General features: G+C 44.2%; 7 protein-coding genes across 11 annotated transcripts; 1 reads left to right on the forward strand and 6 right to left on the reverse strand.

Moving 5' to 3' along the window:
- Positions 1 to 334: 334 nt before the first annotated feature.
- On the reverse strand, positions 335 to 7,983 carry RB195_022198 (uncharacterized protein; the record flags this gene model as incomplete). Of its 3 annotated transcripts, XM_064209243.1 has the most annotated exons (4): positions 335 to 1,067; positions 4,724 to 4,813; positions 7,038 to 7,666; positions 7,708 to 7,983. In XM_064209243.1, the coding sequence occupies 4 exons, from the start codon at positions 7,981 to 7,983 to the stop codon at positions 335 to 337; spliced, it is 1,728 nt and encodes a 575-aa protein (XP_064065122.1). The 3 variants fall into 3 exon arrangements, with proteins under 3 accessions (XP_064065122.1, XP_064065123.1, XP_064065124.1); XM_064209241.1 differs by lacking the exons at positions 7,038 to 7,666; positions 7,708 to 7,983 and adding an exon at positions 5,080 to 5,264 and having other exon boundaries at positions 4,757 to 4,936; XM_064209242.1 differs by lacking the exons at positions 335 to 1,067; positions 4,724 to 4,813; positions 7,708 to 7,983 and having other exon boundaries at positions 6,995 to 7,681.
- Positions 7,984 to 8,048: 65 nt separating this feature from the next.
- Positions 8,049 to 8,666, reverse strand: RB195_022199 (uncharacterized protein; the record flags this gene model as incomplete). The annotated part of the gene is made up of 1 exon (XM_064209244.1): positions 8,049 to 8,666. One exon carries the CDS (start codon positions 8,664 to 8,666, stop codon positions 8,049 to 8,051), a length of 618 nt encoding a protein of 205 aa, XP_064065125.1.
- A 378-nt stretch (positions 8,667 to 9,044) lies between these two features.
- Positions 9,045 to 9,584, reverse strand: RB195_022200 (uncharacterized protein; the record flags this gene model as incomplete). The annotated part of the gene is made up of 1 exon (XM_064209245.1): positions 9,045 to 9,584. One exon carries the CDS (start codon positions 9,582 to 9,584, stop codon positions 9,045 to 9,047), a length of 540 nt encoding a protein of 179 aa, XP_064065126.1.
- A 158-nt stretch (positions 9,585 to 9,742) lies between these two features.
- RB195_022201 (uncharacterized protein) lies at positions 9,743 to 13,026 on the reverse strand (the record flags this gene model as incomplete). Of its 2 annotated transcripts, none has more annotated exons than XM_064209246.1 (7): positions 9,743 to 10,112; positions 10,196 to 10,623; positions 10,669 to 10,999; positions 11,076 to 11,209; positions 11,282 to 11,800; positions 11,860 to 12,724; positions 12,836 to 13,026. In XM_064209246.1, 7 exons carry the CDS (start codon positions 13,024 to 13,026, stop codon positions 9,743 to 9,745), a joined length of 2,838 nt encoding a protein of 945 aa, XP_064065127.1. The 2 variants fall into 2 exon arrangements, with proteins under 2 accessions (XP_064065127.1, XP_064065128.1); XM_064209247.1 differs by having other exon boundaries at positions 9,743 to 10,154; positions 10,196 to 10,501; positions 10,634 to 10,999.
- An 8-nt stretch (positions 13,027 to 13,034) lies between these two features.
- RB195_022202 (uncharacterized protein) lies at positions 13,035 to 13,397 on the reverse strand (the record flags this gene model as incomplete). Its single annotated transcript, XM_064209248.1, has 2 exons — positions 13,035 to 13,182; positions 13,255 to 13,397. The coding sequence occupies 2 exons, from the start codon at positions 13,395 to 13,397 to the stop codon at positions 13,035 to 13,037; spliced, it is 291 nt and encodes a 96-aa protein (XP_064065129.1).
- Positions 13,398 to 14,812: 1,415 nt separating this feature from the next.
- RB195_022203 (uncharacterized protein) lies at positions 14,813 to 17,756 on the reverse strand (the record flags this gene model as incomplete). Of its 2 annotated transcripts, XM_064209250.1 has the most annotated exons (3): positions 14,813 to 16,061; positions 16,109 to 16,212; positions 16,269 to 17,756. In XM_064209250.1, 3 exons carry the CDS (start codon positions 17,754 to 17,756, stop codon positions 14,813 to 14,815), a joined length of 2,841 nt encoding a protein of 946 aa, XP_064065130.1. The 2 variants fall into 2 exon arrangements, with proteins under 2 accessions (XP_064065130.1, XP_064065131.1); XM_064209249.1 differs by lacking the exon at positions 16,109 to 16,212 and having other exon boundaries at positions 16,249 to 17,756.
- A 209-nt stretch (positions 17,757 to 17,965) lies between these two features.
- On the forward strand, positions 17,966 to 19,326 carry RB195_022204 (uncharacterized protein; the record flags this gene model as incomplete). Its single annotated transcript, XM_064209251.1, has 2 exons — positions 17,966 to 18,089; positions 19,217 to 19,326. 2 exons carry the CDS (start codon positions 17,966 to 17,968, stop codon positions 19,324 to 19,326), a joined length of 234 nt encoding a protein of 77 aa, XP_064065132.1.
- Between the last annotated feature and the right edge of the window lie 1,634 nt (positions 19,327 to 20,960).

The raw sequence follows: 20,960 nt of genomic DNA on the forward strand, positions 1-20,960 counted from the left end.
TAAAAGTGTGGGGAGGCAGGTGAGCAAAACGGTGCGTTTCGGACACCTATTTTTTGCTACTTGTCGATAGTCAAATTTAAGCAACACCCAAGATTGTTAACAAACTTTATTACGGCTAACGTTTCGGCGTTGTCGCCTTCGTCAGAGCCTGGAAAGTAAGAACATTTATAATATATCCTCTCAAATGCCTCCTCCAGAATAATTCATCATCCCCTAGGATATTACACCCGGAAACAAAGACCAAAAAAGCCTAAATCGTTGTGCCTACCTCAGTAGCCGCGTTGCCGTGATGTTAGCGGATATCCGCGTGGTGCAACCGCCCGGCTGATACTAATTAGGATGCGACCCGCAGATGACCCCGTAGATCAAACCCGCAGGGGTCTTGATACAGAGCCAGCTCGTTGGTCACGGCTAAGCACTCTTCCTTTCTATTCATTTTTGGACCTTTTGCATTTATCCAAAACGCTTCTAAAGTTCTGCGAGCTATAATTTCGGGTTCGTACGATAGAATTGTGACAGCTATGCAGAAAGGAACATTTTCATGACATTGTCTGCGGTGAGCTCCGAGGGAAGTTACTACATTCGATTGTTTCATCCCCTTTAGATGTTCTTCAATGCGAACACAAAGGGGTCGCCCTGTTTCGCCTATGTATTGGTCCCTACATGTTTTGCACGAAATTAGATAGACTACACCAGAGACCATGCAGTCCTCTTCCTTCCCGAATGGGCATATTACATAGTCTGGAGTAAGACAGAAGCGATCGTACATTCTATTTCGAACTAGTTGCTTTTTGAGATTTGTTGGAAGCATTTCCACAACTCTCACTTGGTCATCGAAACCGCTCCTAACCAGACTGGCACTTATCGCCTTACTCAGATCCTCGGTTATGAAGGGCAGGCAGAAATTGATCTTATTCGACTCAACCACTGTGGCATATTCTCGCTGTGCACCAAGATCTGGCCTACGTGCTACATTACCAGTGTAACCATTAGAATTCGCGATGCGTTGTGCTAGGTTGATCGCATCGATCCGCCCCTGGATATCTGATGTCACCCTTACGGCTGTCCTAAACATGTTTTTAATCACAGATTTCTTAGTTTTCCAAAGGTGCGCTTAAAGACAATGCAGTAAAATGTTTTTGTTGCTGGGTTTTCGGAACCATCGTGTCTTCCATTCACCATTGGACCATTGTATTTCTACATTAAGGAAGGACAGCCAATTTTCTTTGGGTTTCCCCCTTGTGAACCATACGTAAGGGGACTGCTGGTTTAGAAGCTCAAAACAAGTGTCCATCTCTTCTTGAGTGGGGCATATAATGCAACAGTCATAAATGTAACGGCAATACAGGAAAGGCTTTCGTTCCAGAATGGGTTGTTCTATTTTAGAAATGAATGCAGTGGCTAGTGTGGGAGCTAGTCTTTGTCCCATGGCCAATCCCCTGACCTCTCTATAATAGTTTCTGGCTCAACGAAAAATGGAGCACTTTAAGCATTCATCCAGGAGGTATTTCAACAATTCTCGCTTCATTCTTGCTTAAACTTGACTATCGACAAGTTGCAATCTCAGTGCCAAGATTCAAGGAAAGTCGAACTTTCGCACTTCCTATCTTTTGCGTTTAATGTTTGAAGTGAGATTTGTTGTTTGGAGGGGATGAAACTAGCTATGCGAAACTAAAAAAAATGAAAACAACAACCAAATGTATGCTTCTAGTTAATTAACAGTAGTTTTTAACATTAAGAACTAAAAAGAATTCTCCTGTGTGATCCGTCTTTGAGGTCGTTCCCATTCGTGGAACGCAAAGGCAAACTGTGGGTGGTATTTTCATGCATTGCTTCTTTTTCATGCACCGCACCAATCTCAGCTCAGTTTTCATAACCTCGACTAAATGTAAAAAAAAACCATGTCGAAAATGCTCCGTTTTGCCCACTTGACCCTCCATTTTAATGGCCAAAAAAGCAAGACTCAACAAATCAAACGTCAAAACGGCATTTTTTTTTTCAGAGCAATACATTCTCTATCAGTTGTTCATAACAATTTACCAGTGCCTTTTATTTCTAAGTTCATTCTTAACTTTGAATGAAAAAAAACGTTTACGACTAACTACTCTATTCATTACTTCAACAATGGAACTATCGAGACAAAAAAAAAAAACTTTAAAAAATGTGAACCTTCCGACGCATTGGTTTCTGCCAGTGGCAGCGTTAATTCAAGAATCATACAAGCAAATCAAAGTTATTTTACACTCAAGTAAATTCTCACCAATTCCGGTGTTTGGATTTGACTCTTACGACCTCTTCCTCTTCTAGTATTCGAAATCTTGGTGTTCAGTGGGAAGAAATTTTTACAAATAAGGATTAGACGGCACTAATTATCGTTAAGTTTTATGAGATACTAAAAGATTGAAAGCTTGTTGAACCCGTTCGATTGCCTTCAGTAGAGATTCTCGAGACATGTAGTAGATTCCATTTGAAAAAAAAAAACGATCCGTTCGATAGGTTTGGTGGGGAGCATAATTTTTTTTGTTTGAAATCTCCTTCATCTCTCTATACAGTCTCCATCAAAGGTGCTTAACAAGTCTCAAATTAACAGAAAGGCGGGAACTACATGCACCCCAAGATGTCTGAACGCGTGACTAACGCCAGGCTTTCAGAATTCTTGATGTGCTCGCATCGTTTGCTTTCATTGGTCAATAAATATTTCAGGGTTGCTTTCTATAAATTTCTGCCGTTAAATTATACCTGTTTTTGTTACTAACATCGGTTCTCCTCGCTCTACTCTTGAATATAAGCATTGTTGAAAGATTCTGCAGCCTTCTTGCCGAAGGTGTCAGTACTTCAGGAATATTCACAGAAGATTTAAGATCTATACTCCCTCTATACCGTGCCAGTATATCGTTACTCGCCTTCTTTTCCAACAATTAGCATAGAGCGATATGCTAAGATGAAATGACGTGAACGTCATCATCATACTGATAAAGATAAGGATCCTACTTCAGACCAGCTAAACAGTTAGCTACTGCTAGAGCGGTTGTCCACTCGCGCGTATTTAACTTCTGAAAAAGCATCTAGCAAACATGACAGAATTAACATAATAACGCAGAGGAAAGTGGATATATGAGGGGTGAAGCGCTACGCAAACAACCCTTCTCACTTCATTTTATTACTTTCGTAGCATTGGCGCACCATTTCGATGTAGTGGGACTCTGTTTTTGGCGCTGCCGCACTATCTGACGCCGTGGATTCCACCCACCCCGTCTTTCTGCTTTCTGGTTTCGGCGCACAGTGTGACGAGACTTGCTCCAGTCCCCCCCCCCCCCCCCCCCCCCCCCTCCCCCTCCCCATCCGCCCCTGGCATAGCCACTTCGTGATAAAAATATATGATGGTGTTCGGGATCTCAATTCGAACACGACGAAAAAAAGTATTAAAAGCAAAGATTTGTTATACGCTTAGTCTACACAGTTCTTCTCCACAGCAATACTAAAGAAAAAACCGGAGCACCGGGAACTTTGTAATTCTTATGAAAAAAGCAAAAGCACATTTGGAACGAAATTGTAAGAATAATCCACATAGGGAAGATCACCAAAGAAGCAAAAACAGCCTGTAGAAATGCTGAAAAAGATGAAAACATTAGAAAAGAAGTAAGGCAAGGATCTAATCTAATCCTAAGAGTAAATGCTTAACTTTTCACGTTTGATTCTTTCCTTTTTGTCGTGTTTAAGTCAAGCTATTGAACATCATCTCGTGCGAAGGAATTAGAGACGTAATTGTTTTATTTAAATACGTCACATCAATAGAACTAGCGGGGAAAAATCTTCACGAAGGATATTGACCAGAAAAGATTCATAGGTCACAATTTCTTAGCATTTTGGATTCTTTTCTTTCCTTTTGGATTCAAGAAAAGGTACTCCACCTTCGAAATACATCGAAGAAAACATTCTGAAGGAGAATGCGGTGTTTGCGATCTGCGAATGCTCTAAACGAGCTTTCACCTTGCCTATGCAGTCTAAAGATTGGTAACTTTTGTTGTATGTAAACCTGGAAATGAGCATACTCATGAAGGTTTACATGCTCTCCTTAACACGTGTGTAAAAATAGCCTACCCTATCACATCTTTTATAGATGATGCAACGTATTTCTTCTTTATAAAGTGTTTTCTTAACACGTATGGGCTAAACCCGTTATCATATACTATGATAGTACATTTAAATTTTTGTCCATACAAGGAATGCGAAGGTTCAAGGACAAGAGAACATGGAATCTGTTACATCAATGTATGACTCAATCATTTCACTTAAACGGTTGGCGGATGTTACTAACTAACGCGGTTTGTTATTTTCGCCGATGTGAGTGGTCCTTGAACATATTAGGCCTATTTATCGATCTACTGCTAGATCTCGCATAGAGTGTCCATCCTTCGCTATTTCATATTCTCAGAAAGTTGCGTCTTGCATGAAGCGCCTGTTGATGCAAAGTTTCTTTAGATCTTCATTCACCACTTTCGTACACACAACTTCCACGTCCAGATGGCTTTTTCCAGTTTTGACCTTATAGCAGCTTCTGCATGGAGAAGGCGGTCTGATGGCCTCCTTATAATATGGCTAAGAAAGCGAGGACGGTTTTTGCGGCTATTTTAGAGGGCGAGACAAGATGTGAATGTTTTCCTCGCGTTATCCGCATTCACCATGTCCACTTCTTTGTTTCAAGTTCTTTGTTATGACGCACCATTGGACAAAAATAGCCAAGGTGCCGTCTAACCTTTCCGAGCGGTCGAGCTTCTTCGTCACTGTTGACGGCACTGCCCAAGTCTCCGATCTGTAAATCATGATAGGGCGAATTGCAGTTAGGGCGAGTCGCAGTCTGACTTTGTTGGCGATAGTGGTCGACCACAGGCACTTCGTTAAAGAGTTGAATACAGAACTACTAACGCGCACTTTGCTGAATATGAATATGCTTTGCTGAATATCTCTCTCATAGCTGCCGTAGTTTTTCAGCATGCAGGTCAAATAACAGAATCGTTCAGAAGTTCAATTGGTTGTCTGTTCACCCTGATTAATGGTTATGGTTTCGCGGAGACCCACAACTGCTTACATTTACGAAGGCAGAGTCGTGAGCCGTAGGCTGCAGCTAATTTTGACACAACTTCGTCGTCACATTGCAACTTTGCGCTGCTTGAAGCGAGTATTACTACATCATCGGAGCACTCAAGCTCCACCACGGGAAGCCCAAAAGACGCATGAAGCACATTTTTGGGACACGAAGGCATGTTCCTTTTCAAAATGTAGTCGAGCTGAAGGTGAAAAAGAGCGTATCACGAAACTGGCCCAGCTGGGAAACCTGTGGAAAAATGTAGAGTTCCGGGTGTAGATAACGAAGACGAAGATGATCACGAAGCTGTCCCGCTCAATTTCCCCTGATTGACCTGAAAAAAGGGGTGGAAACCACGTTGTTTTCTACGAGGTACGTCACAACATGGCAACTTTGTACAGTCTTCGGTTCCCTCAACAGTCTTTTCATTGACTTCACTCGAATAGGCTGCAGACCTCAGAGGCGTGGCGCGTTCCAACTTATCTCGTAGGAACAAGCACCGTTTCCCACGCAGTTTTTTTAAGGACGATTAGAGGAAACTGAACGGGGCCACGCTCATACTCGTGATGTACACCTCAAACTCCACACTGTCCCGCAAGTTCCCCAACTTAGTTCCGTGACACGCTGCCTTTAGCAGTTTTCTTCCACTCGGACTACTCTTCAGGCGGTGAGGTTGACTCTTGCCATATACACTGAGAGCGTCGGTGATTCCTTGTAAATGTTGAGGCAATGATGAGATTCGTCTACTCGCAAAGGTTTTCCAGACGGTTGCCTTTGTCCGACGTTTGCTTCGCTGGATCATATCATTTTCCCAGCTCATCGTATTGTTGTTCGAGAATCATGTTCGTTTACACCAATTCCGACAATAGCCTTTGCTGGCTGGGGTCTTGGATATGAGCGGATTGATTTTAACATGTAAGGCGTCTCTGCGATAGTCTTCAGCGGTTTCTATAGGCGCGTGAGCATCTACGATCCAGAAGTCTTCAGCGGTTTCTATAGGCGCGTGAGCATCTACGATCCAGAGTTTGAGTCCTCGGCCATCCCGCAGTCGAACAAAAACGTTTCTTGACGCGGAACAAACTTCTCCAACGAGGTTTCTGTAGTTGATCTTCACAGTTATCGCACAGCTTCTCACTGTGCTCTCAGGCAGCATATCACCAATCTGACGTGGTGAGGGAATCCGCGGGAAAAAGTAGAGATGGGGTTGCAGATTGCAAAATGTTTTCATTTTTATTCTATTCTGTTTCTAATCTAAAATCTATGGATTAGCTTCTAATTCAGATTAAAGCACATAATACAATCAAAAATAGGATAGTCAGGTGCATAGATAGAATTACAGGAAGAAGAAGAAAAAATGCGAAAAAAAATCAACATTTTGTCTCTGCAATATGACAATGTGGCCCTTAGGTTCGACTCCCGGCTGAGGCAAATTTTTGTAAAGGAGATAAAAGGTTGAAACAACTTCTAAAAAAATTAAAAATGCAATGATACGTAGTATTCAGCAGTTCAAACGTGAATTTAACAAAATTTAATGACCAAAAAAGCTCAGATTCTGTGCATATTGTTAGGTCTGGAAGATCGCGAATAACTCCATGATAAGAGCATAAAAAGATATTTCAGGTAGTTTTTTTTAGAGAAGAAGGTTTGCCCTAAAAACATTCACATCGCTGTTTTTTCTGCCTTTAGTGTTTTTTTTTTTGGAATTTTTATGGGACGAGATTTTCCTGCTTTTTTGGATTTGTCCCATCTAAATCTTAAGAAAACCATATTAAGCGGAAAGATGGGAAGTGGTATAATGTGTACCAACAACTATTGCCACGCGGGTCTTTCTGTCTGAGAACCTTCTGTGCCACTCGGGGCCGACCACACCTCGAACTTGAACTTGGGCAATTGAACATTTATACATATTTAACAATAACAATAACACAAATAACACAATCTTGAGATAAACTGATCATAGAGAGGTGACTCTCTATACTCCCCGGCATAGTTGATCTGGTGGCGAGGGATGATAGTCCAGCGATGTGCGAATTGACCTTGGTGTTGTATCGCGTGAACATTCTGCTCTTGTTGTTGCGTGTTCCGCACAAGAATTTTGCAGAGAATCCGACATGGTATGCTTAGCGTTACAGGTACGTGGCAAAGAACGTAGATCATTGTAGTAGTAAGGTAGAGGCCGATCGCAATTACTATAATCGCTGCTCGAGGTGAACATTTTGGGTTCAGCACGTTAGCTGTACAGAACCAGTACTGAACCTTTTTGCAGAGCGGTACTTGACAGCAGGTGACTTCAACAACTGTCACTTTGTGACCATCGGAGATTTCCCATTGAATGAAGTAGTCCGGCAAGGTGATTTCTGGAGGTAGCTGTATCGTTTCCTTTTTCGGCGGTTTCTCTTTAACGATACAGTATTCTCCTGCGCAAAGCTCATACTTCTGGGCGTTGAACGATGTGAGTTCAACTCCTTTTGAAGAGCAGCGTGCGAATGTTCGAACGGAAGGCAATGGAGTCGAAACTGCTTCGACTGATGCATTGAAAAACGCTAGTAGTGCCAGCAGCAATAGTGTTGTAGGAAGCGTCTTTACTAATTGCATGTTCGCGGTGCCGTGGTGGAAATTACTGTAGTCGAGCTTTTTCCGTGGACGTAAATTGTAGCGCGTCTCTTTTGTAAATTTGGGGCTTCGTCCATGGGGTGAGCACTTGTTTTCTCTTCGTTTTTAGCACTTTCGTAGTCGGCAGCTTCTTCGTTGTCGTCCAATTCAATCGGCACGAGAAGATTGACAGGTCGGCGAACGAGGCGTCCGTTCGGTAGTTGAATCTCTGCTTCACGTACCACTCCCGCTGGAGATTGCTTCAGTTTACGAATTATTCCAATTTTCCAGGAATTACGAGGCATTACTGGATCTGAGATGAGCACCACTTTATTTAAAGTCGGGCTCGTTCGTGATCCTCGTTTGCTGCTTATCTCGAGTTTGTGAGTTTCTCGAAGACTGCTAAGATTTTGTTGACTCCATATTTTCCAGGCTCCGTATACTCGTGACTTGATTTAAGAGCCTCTTCCGCTTGGCGACAGTTTCGAAATGCAATTTTCTCCTCAGGCGGAAGATAGTTTTCATCCTCACTTCCGGTGCTACATGTTTCAAAAGGGAATGTGATCACTATGTCACGTTGTATGAAGTCGATCGGTCGCAAAATCGGAGTTTCATCCCAATGCTGTTCCTGATATGACAGCAGTCTTGTATTGAGACTGCCTTCAATCTCAATCAGCAAGGTTTCCATTTCTGACTTCGTTAGGACCCTTCCTTGAATGACTTTGTAAAGGGAATGTTTAACAGATTTGATCAAACGCTCATAGAAAGCTCCCTGCCACGGAGCGTACGGCGTGATTGTCTTCCACGTGATTCCCTTTGTAGCCATGGCGTTGGCAAAGGATTTGTCGTTGATGACCGGCAGTACAGCATCCTGGAGAATCTGCTCTCCTAGAAGAAAATAGGGCCCGTTGTCCGAAGTGATCGAGGTTAGGACACCTCTCCTAGCAAAGAACCGTCGTAGAGCGTTTAGCAGGTTAGCAGCAGTCATATCTGACACGAGTTCCAAGTGGAGAAGCCTTGTCAGTGTACACGTCATGATAATACCATAGGCTTTGACGGTTTCATCGCGCTATTTTACCGTGAGGGGACCAAAATAGTCGATGCCAACGTGCTCGAATGACCGTGCTCTTAGTACGCGTCGATCAGGGAGGTCCTCCATCTCCGGATACTTGAACGGAAGGTTGTTCATTTTCTGACACGGAACGCATCTCCTGATGACTTGTTGCACTAGCTGTCGAAGTTTGGGAGTCCACTAGTATTTCCTCACGTTTGCCATGGTATGCGCAGTACTGCAATGTATTGGACTGTGTGATTCCCTCACTATCGCTTTCGCTAGATCGCTCTTGGCAACTATGAAGATCGGCTGTCAAGCTTGGTATGGCAGGATGGATTTGTCCATGCGACCTCGACAACGGAATATTCCAGAGTCGTCTTTCTGCAGTTTTAGTTGCTTAAGCGCTTTCTGACTATCCTCTGCTAAGTGAACTGCTTGGTGATTGCGCACAACTACTTGTAGAGCCATTTGCCTTTCTTTCGCAGTAATATAGGAATCCGTTGTCATGTGACATAGTTCTGGAATGTTTTCTAGAACTCTGGACTGGAGTCGTGATTCTTTTTTTCCCATAAGTCGTTTGACGAATCTTAGGACGTATGCAACTGTGGTAATGACCGAATTCATTTCGTTGTGCCTCTTCCAGTCCAGTAGTTCCATAATGTGAGTTCTTCTCGCCGACGATACTGGAAGCGCGCAGCTGTCGTTCTCCACGTCATCTGGTATCTTGAAGAGACGGCATGTCTTTGGCCATCGCTCTATTGGATCCAGGATAAACTTTGGTCCCTTCCACCACATATGATCAGTCATGTCGTCCTTATCGATCCCTCTTGTTGCTGAGTCTGTTGGATGCATTGCGGTACTTACATATCCAAAGTGAACAGTGACTGGAATGTCCTTCACAATCTTTCGTATCTCGGTTACACGATTCTTAACAAATACTCTTGCTTTTTCTTCGGCAGGGCAAGGCGATGCGATCCATTTGAGAGTAATTTGTGAATCAGACAGGGTGACTATTTCTGAGATCCTTGTGCGGCATTGAATCGCCGTAAAGATTGAGTGGCCACTCGAGTAGCCATTGTAGCGGCGTTGAGCTCTAATTTTGGAATCGTCTCGATGTCTGTGATGGGTGGAAGTTTGGATTTTCCAGCGAGTAAATTGCCTCCCAGGGTGGAAGCAAGGTATGCACACGTTGCCATAGCTTGTCCGCTAGCGTCTGAGAACAGCACAAGCTTTGTTGGCGTGTCGATCTGAGCGACCTCTCGCGGCAACACACAGTAAAAGCCATTGACTGCTTGGTTGATATCCTTCCATTGTTGCTGATGCTCCTCAGATATCTCCGTATCCCAGGCGTAGTCGAATTTCCACAGCGATTGGAAGAATCTTTTACCGGTCAGCATGAGGGGTGTGAGCCATCCAGCCATCCTTGAGGGTCGTATATTGCAGCAACTTGTTCTGAGACTGACCTCTTTGCCACTTTCGCTTTCGGAGGGTAGTTGCACGAAAGCACTAGTTCATCTTTCTCAGTGTTCCATAGTATTCCAGGGAATTTCGGGTTATTATTCCCAGCTAGGTCGGCGGACGTGATTCGTTTCTTCAACTGCTTATCATTGGATTGAAGTTCGCGAAGGTTCATATTGAGCTCCTTGAAAACGACTTTCGAATCGTTGTAAAACCGCAACCCTTCGTCTGATGATCTTTTGGTTACGATGAGATTGTCCACATATGTGTTGTCTTCGATTTCCTTGGCAAGCTGGTCATCGACATGCGTCCTTAGGTGATGCACTATGGTTCCGGCAAGCAGAAAGGGAGAGCAGTTCAATCCAAAGGTCACTCTTGTAAACCGGAAGAACACTAGATTCTCCTGAGTGAATGGTTGGTGGATGTCTCGTACCTACATGAACCTTGTTGCATTTCTGTCTTTGGGATGCAGCCGTACTTGCAGAAAGGCTTTTTCGACGTCGCTGATGATGGCAGCATCTCCAAATCTAAACCGGAACAAGATGTCCCACATCTTCGGAAGAATGACTGGTCCTTGATAGAGAAGGTCGTTCAGCGACGGGGAATTGCTTAGATGTGCTGAAACATCGGACACAACGTGGAGCTTGGTAGTTTCTTTGTGCGGCGTGACAACGGCTTGATGTGCTAGGTAGTGCACAACTTCTCCTTCCTCGACTATTAAATCCTCAGCAACTTCTTCGATGACACCCAGCTCGAGTTGACTCTTGATCGTGTCGTCGTACTGCTGCAGATTGGGATTCTTCCTAAGCCTAGAGAGATTTGCTTGCAGACGACGATATGCAATCGATTTATTGTTCCTTCTTTCATGGAAGGCGCACATAGTACCCATCTTCTATCTTTTCGATAGTTTCTTCAAAAGCTTTCCAGACTTCTCCGTTTGTCTGCTTCAGTTCCTCCGTTATTGGACCCGAAAATTCTTTAACTCCGGACTTCTCGAATTCACAGAACTGTTCCCAAGTCTGCGCAAAATCATTATCTGTGTTCTCCAAGGCTATTGTTTGGGCCACTTCTACCGAACCTTCCTAGTTGACCAACTCTTCGCCGCTTCGTCCAGATATGAGATATCCCAGTCTCGAGGGGATTGCTTTCAATCCGGATGGGAGTGTTGTTTGAGCTCCTGGTCCTTCCTTGAGGAGTGGGAAAAGATCGGCGCAACCAAGAAGGATATCTGGCTGGATCTTCTCGACAGTATGGTTGATGGAGAGATGAGTATCATTTTCGAACAGGAACTGCTTGTCCTCTTGACTCAGTCTGCTTCTTGTTAATGGTTTTGTAATGGTATCGATTTTCGTAACTGTGAACGTATGTGGAACTCCCTCAGCATCCCACATGCGGAGAACCGTGATGCCGCAAGTCCTTTCGAAAGGCTTGTGAGCGCCGAAGGTGCCGATGTTTAGACGACTGGAATCTACGTCCTTCAGCTGGAGGCGCTCAGCCGAACTGCTACTGATGAACGATCGGTCGGCTCCTGTATCGAGAATCACGTAGACTGGTTCTAACGCTTTTGTTGTCGGATTAAGTACTATGGCTTGTCCCGCCAGAATGAGAACCTCCGTTGTGTTGCTGACGTGAAAAACTGCGTCTGAAGCTTTTCTTTCCCCTTTGCTACCGTCATTCGATGGGCGACCGTATTTATTTTCGAAGTCTTGGCCTTAGGTAGTTGAGGTTTCGTTCCCTGCTTCTGTGGTACTTCTCGGAGTGGAGACTTTTGACGGGCTTCCTGAGGACTGAAGAGTTCTTTGCAAATGGACGTGTGGTGTCTGGCTTGTCTGCAGATTCTGCAAGTTCCTTTGGGGCATTTCGTAGCCCAGTGATCCTTTCCTCCACAATTGTGGCAGAGATTCTGCATTCTCATTATTTGTACTCGTTGCTCCCGAGAAGTGACTTCGTCACAGTCCTTCGCTGGATGTCCGCTTTTATGGCAGTAGAAACAAGGTGCTACACGTGGGATTACTTCTGTTTTGCTTAAATATTTCTTCTTTCCAGCATATGTTTTCTCCATTTTTCCACTTCCTAGGCTATGTTCAACTTGGCGGTTGATCTTAAGCTCGGTCTTGATATGCTCCCTTGCTGCTGAGAGCAAAGCTGCCGTACTCCAATTTCCTTCGTTCTTCAACTGCGTTTTCTGCCGCAAGATATGCCTCTGAACGTCCACCGAGAACTTCGCAAGCAGCTTCTTTTGCAGGAAAACATTGTCAACGTGTTCCCCTTTGAGTGTCAGTTGCGAATTTATAGAGTGAAGTCGCTCGCAAAGTGCTTCCTGGTCTTCTAGACTGTCGGTTCGGGCGCGTGCTCCGTGGCGATTCTTCAAAAGTTGATCAATCAAAGCCTCTTTGTCGCCATATTTCTCCTTCAAATGCTCAATCACCAATTGGTAGGTGCTTCCCGAGACCTCGAAATGCTTCACAGATTCTTCTGCGTCTCCTTCGAGGGCGTCAAGAAGGTAGTTGAACTTGAAGAGGTTGTCAATGTTTCTGGAATTCACGGTGTGGTCGAAAGATTTCTAGAAGGTCTCCCATTCCCAGAGTTTTCCGGTGAATTTTGAAATTGGGATTGGTGCGAGTTTCATTTCCGGAACTTCACACCTGTTAAGCGAGCGTTGTTCCTGGTCGAATTCAAGCTCCTCTTGAAGTCGGATTAGCCTTGCCAGCGCTTTGTTCGTGTTGTCCAGAAGAGTTTGTGCTGCTGTAGTATTTGTTTCAATCCTTTCAATAATCTCTGGGAGTGACTGCGTCTTGTTGTCCAACCTGTCCACTGCTTCGCTGAACTTCTCCATTGCAGACTCTAGCTTGTTTGCTTCGATGCCAATTGCCGTGTTGGTTGTGCGTATCCGTTTCCGAAGTGCCGAAGTTTCAGCTGCCTGCCGACAGACGGTTTCCTGAGCGCGTCAAAAGGCCTTGCCGCGTTGCCAGGGTTGATGTCGTATTGAATACTGTGCGTAGTTCACTAGAGCTTAGGAGACTTGGACGTGGACGGCGTGTAAAAGAGACGTAGTAAAACTCACTTCCTTAGTTGTCGATCGGTGCTTGTCGAGTTGGCCGATGCACCATAAGCCGAAAGATGGGGAGTGGTATAATGTGTACCAACAGCTATTGCCACACGGGTCTTTCCGTCTGAAAACCTTCTGTGCCACTCAGGGCCGACCATATCTCAAACTTGAACTTGGGCAATTGAACCTTTATACATATTTAACAATAACAATAACACAAATAACACAATTTTGAGATAAACTGATCATAGAGAGGTGACTCTCTATACATATGACTCTCTGTCCGGAAAGGAGAAAATTTGCGTATAAGGGTTTTCTTAGACTCTCCATTCGAATGTATGGGTGATTTTTTAAAACACCGTCCCATTTTTTTGCAATAGAAAAATCGCCAAAATCCCAATTTTCGCTCACGCGCCGAAAAGTGTTTGATTTTGAATAAAATTCAATAACTCGGAGTAATTGAGTGCGAGGCAAATCATCTTGCAATATGTTGTAGTCGAGGATTTTCTCTATCAGATGCGTCATCAACCGATCTCCATAGCCTCACCGTTCTTCCAAAGTTTTGATGGGACAGAGATGGGGAAAATGCTTCATTTTTATTTTTTCATTTTTTTTTCATATTTTTTTTTCATTTTTCCATCTCTGACCCATCAAAATCCCAAAAAGACTAGGAGGTGGGAGAAAACAGCGATGTGGATGTTTTTTTATGGCAAACTTTTTTCTCTTAAAAACTACCTGAGCTTTTCTTTTGGTCCTCTTATGACGAAGTTATTTGCGATCACCCAGACCTAACAATGTGCACAAAATCTGAGCTTTTTTGGCCATTAAATTTTCTTAAATTCACATTTAAACTATTGCAAACTACGTACAATCAAATTCTTCATTTTTTAAAAAGTTGTTTTAAGTTTCCATCTCTTTTGCGAAAATTCGCCTGAGTGGGTGTCGAACCTGCGTTATTTCATTATTACCTTGTCAATACATTGGGGATTGTCAAAACGAAATGTTGATGCTTTTATTTTACGCCTGAAACTAAATATAATATTTGTACTTTATGTAATCATTTAATATTATTTTTTGCGATATTTTGCAATGTATGTAATTATTTAATTACTAGTTTGGTTTCTTTTGTGCTGGTTATCATGCAATCCTCAATTCACAACTGACCTTCGCGCACTCCCTTACGACCCCCGGTGGGAAAATTCCACCACACGGTTGATCCTGCATCAGATTCGTGGTATGCTGCCTTTAAACGTTGCTTGTAGCGTATGCTCGACTTCGCTGACACTGTTTCTAGAACAATATCCTCTAGAGGTATGGGAGCAGTAACTTGAGTTTTGTACATTAAGTGGTGTGTGCGACAATAATTGAGCAGTTTTATGTTTACTTCCTGATATTCTGACATTCGCATAGATCACTTGATTTCAGTTGATTCTATTTCAAAGATGTGTTAATCTTGAGCGTCAAGCTGATTTTTTTTGCGCTTATAACCAAGCTTCACCGACTTAGCAAAACAGAAACACCATGGTTGATTTTAATACTTACTTAATTACTTAGATGCTTAGATGGCCCGTGTTCACTGGACGTGCGGGCCCCAGCATCTCTTCCACTCTTTTCGTTCCCTCGCCATTGTCATCCAAGATGTTCTCAAGCTTCGTGAGTGACGTTGACGAGGTCCTTGAACCGTATCCAGCTGAGCTCTCAGCTGGTCCATCCGTGTAGCGAACACGTCGCCCCGTCTCGTTGGCGGTCTCCCTCGGGGACGTTTAGCCTCCCTTGGGATGCACTCTAGAGTTCTTTTAGTCCATCTATCGTCGATTCTTCTCATGATGTGACCGGCCCATCTATGTTTTGCTTTCGATACATATTCCGCTGGGTCGCGAAGACGGGACATTCCTCTTAAGTCGGAGCTACGAAGACCGGCTAGGTGTTGTGTGCGCCGGTTAAACTTCAGCAAACATCTCTCAAGGGCTCTGTGGGTAGTAAGTAGCTTCCTAGACGTGGCCGCAGAGTCTGCCCAAGTCTGCGCTGCGTAACAGAGCGCTGGAAGGACTGTCGAGTCGAACAGATGGGCACGAAGATCACGGTCCTTCAGTTGGTCCGTACCTTCCCTGACGGGTGCGAATGCTGCCCATGCTGCTCTCATTCTTCTATTCCGTTCTTCCTTCAAGTCATTTTCCATGTTCATAGAAGGTTCGAGGTATGCGAATGACGAACCTTCCACGATTTGGGAGCCTTCAAGTTGTACTCCTCCGTCCTCGCAGTAGGCGTTCTTCATGAACTGTGTCTTCTTTCTGTTTATTCGCAGTCCTATTCTCTTCCCTGCTTCGTTCAATTCGCTGAGCATCGTTTCTGCTTCACTGGTACTGCTCGAAAAGAGAACGATGTCGTCCGCAAAACGAAGGTTCGACAGAAATCTTCCATCAACACGTATGCCCTTTTCTTCCCAGGAAAGTGATTTCATTATCCATTGCAATGCAGCCGTGAACAGCTTCGGCGATGTACTATCGCCTTGTCGTACCCCCTTTCCAATGGGTATGATGAGGGGGCGGTGGAAAAACTGTGTCTTAATGATGCATCGATCGTAGCAATTGGCTAATGTCCTCACATACGACACGTCCACACCTTGATCGACCAGCGTTGACAGTATTGCATTCGTTTCTACGCTGTCGAAGGCTTTCTCATAGTCGACGAAGGTTAGAATAAAAGGCAGGCGGTATTCCCGGCAAACCTCTATGACCCTCGACACGATCTGGATGTGGTCTAAGCAGCCGAACCCCTGGCGGAATCCAGGTTGTTCTTGAGGCTGGGCTTCATCCAGCGTCCTAGATATGCGTGTGAGGATGATCTTGGTGAATACTTTGTATAACACGCCCAGCAAGCATATCGGACGGTAGTTCCGAAGGTCTCTCGGTCACCTTTCTTATGGATAAGAACGGTTCGCGAGGTCTTCCAGTGGTCTGGGATCCTTCCTTTCTGAAGGTAGGATGTCATGTGCGCTGCTAAGATTACATGAAGTTGATGGCCACCACCCCAAGAAAGTCTGCTGATATAAAATCAGGTCCGGGGGCTGTGCCAGGTTTCATGGTCCTAGTAGCGACTCGTACTTCCGAAGGGAGAATCCGTGGTGGAGCTTCACCAGTGGATATGATTGGGCTTGACACAGGAGTTGATGAACGGAAAAGGTTCGAGCAGAACCTCTCCGTTATGATTTTCATCTCACGACGAGAAGACATGCGAGTCCCGTCTTCGCTCAGCAAGGTTGCTAGCGGAATATTATATTCGCGGAAATCCCTGCGGCACTTCTTTAGACTCGTTCTTCTTTGTGCTGCTTCCAGAATCTTCTTCTGCCTGTACTTCAAAAGATCCTCTTGCAACGCTTTTCTGCAGCTAGTGTCTGCTACTAACCGCTCAATGTGCGTTGCATTCGGATCAAGCCTCAAAACCCTTCTTCTTTCCAACAATTCCTTGGTGGTCTTCGAAGTTCGATCCAAGTTTGTCGTGCGCACTTTCGAGGCACTTTCAGCACAGGTTCGTAATCCTCTGAGCAGCATCTCGTAGTCCACGTTTGGGTCCTCCTCGATGTGCCAGTCACCTTGGGACAAGGAGTCCTCGAGTACGCAATCGTCGTAGACGACTTCTTTTCTCCTTCGTTGCCGATAGCAGATGTTCTTTTCCATCGTGTGGCTAAGTCGTATTTTCGCACGAAGGAGACGGTGATCAGAACCACTAGAAAAGGATGGTACTACTGAGACGTCAAGTAGACACCACCTCCGGTTAGTAAGTATGTGGTCGATCTCCGCGCGAGTCGCGCCATTGGGCGATTCCCATGTCCACCGACGATGATCTTTTTTCATGAAAAGAGAGTTCCCATGAAAGAGGCGAGCGGCGGACAACAGCCCGGCGAGACGATTGCCATTTTCATTCCGGTCCCCTAGTCCAAATCTTCCAATCCTGCATTCCTCTTCTGTGGCCTTTCCTAGTTTTGCGTTGAACTCTCCGACAGCGAATTTGTAGAAGGACATCTCGTTGCGGACTATTTCCTCCAGCTCCTCGTAAAACGCGTCCAATTCGGATTCATCAGCTGCTGATGTTGGCGAGTAGCAGTTCATGATACTGATGGATTTTTGGCGCAAAGTGCGGAGGCGAAGAATGGCCAGACGAGGTGACAGGGTCTCGTGAGAATCGACGAGATGGACGACAGATGGGTGCACAACAAAACCGACACCGCCTACATTTCGCGACGGAACCTTCTCTCGACGAATGACGAGTGTACCGTCATTCATCTGTCGTACGTCGCTCCTTCTGCACTTGGTCTCCTGCAGAGCAATCACGTGAAATTTGATACGCTCTGCAGCTCCGAGAAGGGCATGCAGATCAGCGTCTGTAGAAACTGTTCTCGCGTTGTAAGTACACAGTCTGAGACAGTCTCCATGGCGAGTCGTGCGTGTGTCGCCTTGGTCCAGAATCAATGACGTCCTGAGCAACCTGAGATTTGATCGCCTCTCACCGGTCGCCATACCGTCCGACGTCTGAGACGGCAGGGTCCAGTGTGCAGGGTACTGAGGCAGCGAATATGCTGGAGTGGCAAAAAGTCTTTTCCCCAAACTAAGCAGCCATGCCACGGCGGGCTTAGATCAGGGAGCCACCTTGCGACATTTTGCCAAGACGGTGGTGAATCTTAGCAGTGGTTCACTATCAGCTAGACTTCCGAATCCGAGAAGTCGGAATGTTGGATGTATCGAACTCCTCAGCTTGGGAAACCCTGTCGGAGGACGAACCTCCGCTGTGCATCGCACTTCGACGCCCAGTGTCACCTCCACGCCACTATGAGGCGGTAAACCGTTGTGGAGGTGATTTTAATAACTAGACGAATCTAAAGACAGCGTATCCCGAAACTGACGATTTTGATGTCTGTGTGAGCAAACATAGAGTACAGGGTGTAGATTAAGAGTATTGGGGTGGGTCCACTCAATTTCTTCCAAAAAAAAAACTGTCAGAAAAAACTGCGTGAGAGCGACGCTTGTTTCTGGTATGTAGAAACGCGCCGTCCTTGCGCACGCCTCGCTTTCCTCAGCAGCTTATTCTTTGGTTTTATTTGAATATGCTCCTTGATTTGTGATCTCTCGCTGGTGGACACTGTGCGTGCACAAGGGTGGCGCGCTTTCACGTATCTCTAAGAACAAATGCCGTTCTCACGCCGTTTTTCAGGACAATTAAGGGGAATTCGGGCCACGCTTACACTCACAATCTACACTCCGAACCCTATATTGTTCATGACAGGCTTCAATATCGTCAATTTCCTGATACGTTGCCTTTACGGAGTGATCGCTGTGTCTGCACTGAGGAAATGGCTGCATTTGCTGCAGGCACAGGGTCGACTGTTCTCAAATTATCGCAGGTTTTTCCTCTTTTTGTTGACCTACCATTTTATCCAGACGGGAATGTAAGTCTTTTTACTTTTTTGAAATAATCACGATTCTGTAAGTTCTGAGAAACTTAGAGCATTCAAATATGCGAATTAATGATGTACCGCTGAGTCTGTACTAATAACTACTTCATGAGTATAATTTCAATTTTCTAACAGTTCGCAAAGAATTAACATGTGGCTCCTAGGCGCAGACATCTGTGAGCCATTCAACCTATTTTGTAGCTTATCTTTCAGTTTAGCATTTGTAGCCTAGTCATATCTGGAGATATTGTAGGAAACAAAGAAGATCCGCGGCTTTTTTTACAGCTTACGTTGGGCTAGCTTGGTAAACCGAGTCTTCACGAACCAATTGACGCCGAGATCTAATGATATAGGGGGCAAAGTGTAGCGGATTGTGGCGAAAAAAAAAGCGGAATTGCGTGTTCTTTTTTCCTTGTTCTCAGTCGTAGCGTGATTTCCATAGCTAAGGAGAAGGTTGTTTTAAGCCCACTATGAGTTTGTATCGGTTTCTTTTTCTCTTTTTTCTCTCAAAAGTTTTCCCTTTTTCAGGAGCACATGCGATGTCACCTGTGAATGGGCTCGTGTTCCTAAATGATAGTGAACTGTTGAGCGTTGGTCAAGATGCGAACATTAAGCACTGGAAGATAAATCTCATATAGATCTTTTTTCCAATGTGTAATTGAGAAGCAGTGTCAGTAAAAAGGCCTGCATTCATTAGCCTGGCTCCTTAAATATTTTACTTTGCTTTTGTTCGGTGCTTTTAAAAAATTATACGGTTTGAAAACACTACATTTTTTTAATGAATAGATTGATTTGTATTAATATTCTCCTGTGTTGAGGTTTTTGGAATGTGCAGAACATGAGACAGTTTCTCGTTTGTTTAGTGTAATTGTAATTAAAGAAGAGTAGCTGGATAATCGAGCGTAAAGAAAGACATAAACAAAGTTGTCGCTCCTGTGCACTATTCCCTTTTATCGTTTGCACAATCTTAGACAAACACCATTGTGAAGCTTGTACAGCACCGAGTGTCATCTATCCACAGGATCGTAGTTTCGTTTAGATATGTAAGTTTTCGCATTTTGAAGTGTGACTTTTTGAAACCGAGCTAAGAAATCGGCAGTTGCATCAACTAATAAATGCTGCATAGCATAAGTTTACACTTTTACAGCGAAGTGAAGTATAAGAAGACATAGTATGTCGACATTATAATTCCTTTGCCTCCGGATTTTGGCTTTATTAAACAAGATGTCAAAGGATGTAGGATGTAGGATGTAGGATTTTGTCAAACTTCTTTCTATGTCAAACTTCAATCTCTGCCACAGTAGTGCCGATGCACTCCGGAGTATCAATACGATTTCTGGCAAAAAGTGCTATTTGAAAAACCGCCCAGAGTCGGTGCGTTAAACTCATGGTTATGATGGTAGTCATCGATTTCTGTTTTAATATTCAGAAAGGCCGGAGTCGTCAAGGAGTGTAGAATGTTCTACTCCTTCAAGGTTCAAGGTGAAGGAACTCTTCACAACCTCTTGCACAGAATTTGTTCGATCGTCATACGTTTGAACGACACATTCCAGTGCTGAAGTGTAACGTTTGAGGAAAAGTGGATTCTTCTGCTTTCAATCATAGACAATCGCTGGACCATCGCTGTTTGGTTGAATCCGAATGACAATCGCATAGACAATCGCTGTATGGTTGAATCCGAATGGACCAGAATGAAAGATCCAAGTAGTTTCCCAAACCGAACCTACTCTGAAATAAGGTTATGTTAGCTGTTTAATTTTCTGTCTCCGGAGTCATATGTTCATCACTTTTTCACAAGATATATCGAAACAAGATATATCGAAAACGAAGATATGTCTTGTCAAGAAATTACTATCACCGACTAGAAACCGATTAACACTTTAGATTTGGTATTTAGAATTCACTAACGAATACAAGAGATGCAGTTTCTTTGCACAACAGCGCTCAAGCTCTCGTTTCACAAAAGACCCTCCAGATGCTGCACAGTTGGGGCTCAAATCTTTGGTTCATCCAACATACAGCATGAACCGTTTACAGATTTCCACCACACAGATCTCGACAACGTCTTGAAGCTTTTGAAGACCACACAGGTTGTAAAAAACACCTCAGAAGAATTCGGCAAATCTAGAATCGCAAATTTCTAAGCCACTTGAATAAATAGACTTTTTCGTTTGCAGAAATGCACTGATTCTGATGGTTTTCATTTCGATTAGTAAATCTAGATTTTTGTCGAGTCGACCTATACCACTCTAATTTTGAAAGCGAAAAGCCG

The sequence above is a fragment of the Necator americanus genome, chromosome X (assembly GCF_031761385.1).
Source record: "Necator americanus strain Aroian chromosome X, whole genome shotgun sequence".
NCBI lineage: Eukaryota > Metazoa > Nematoda > Chromadorea > Rhabditida > Ancylostomatidae > Necator > Necator americanus.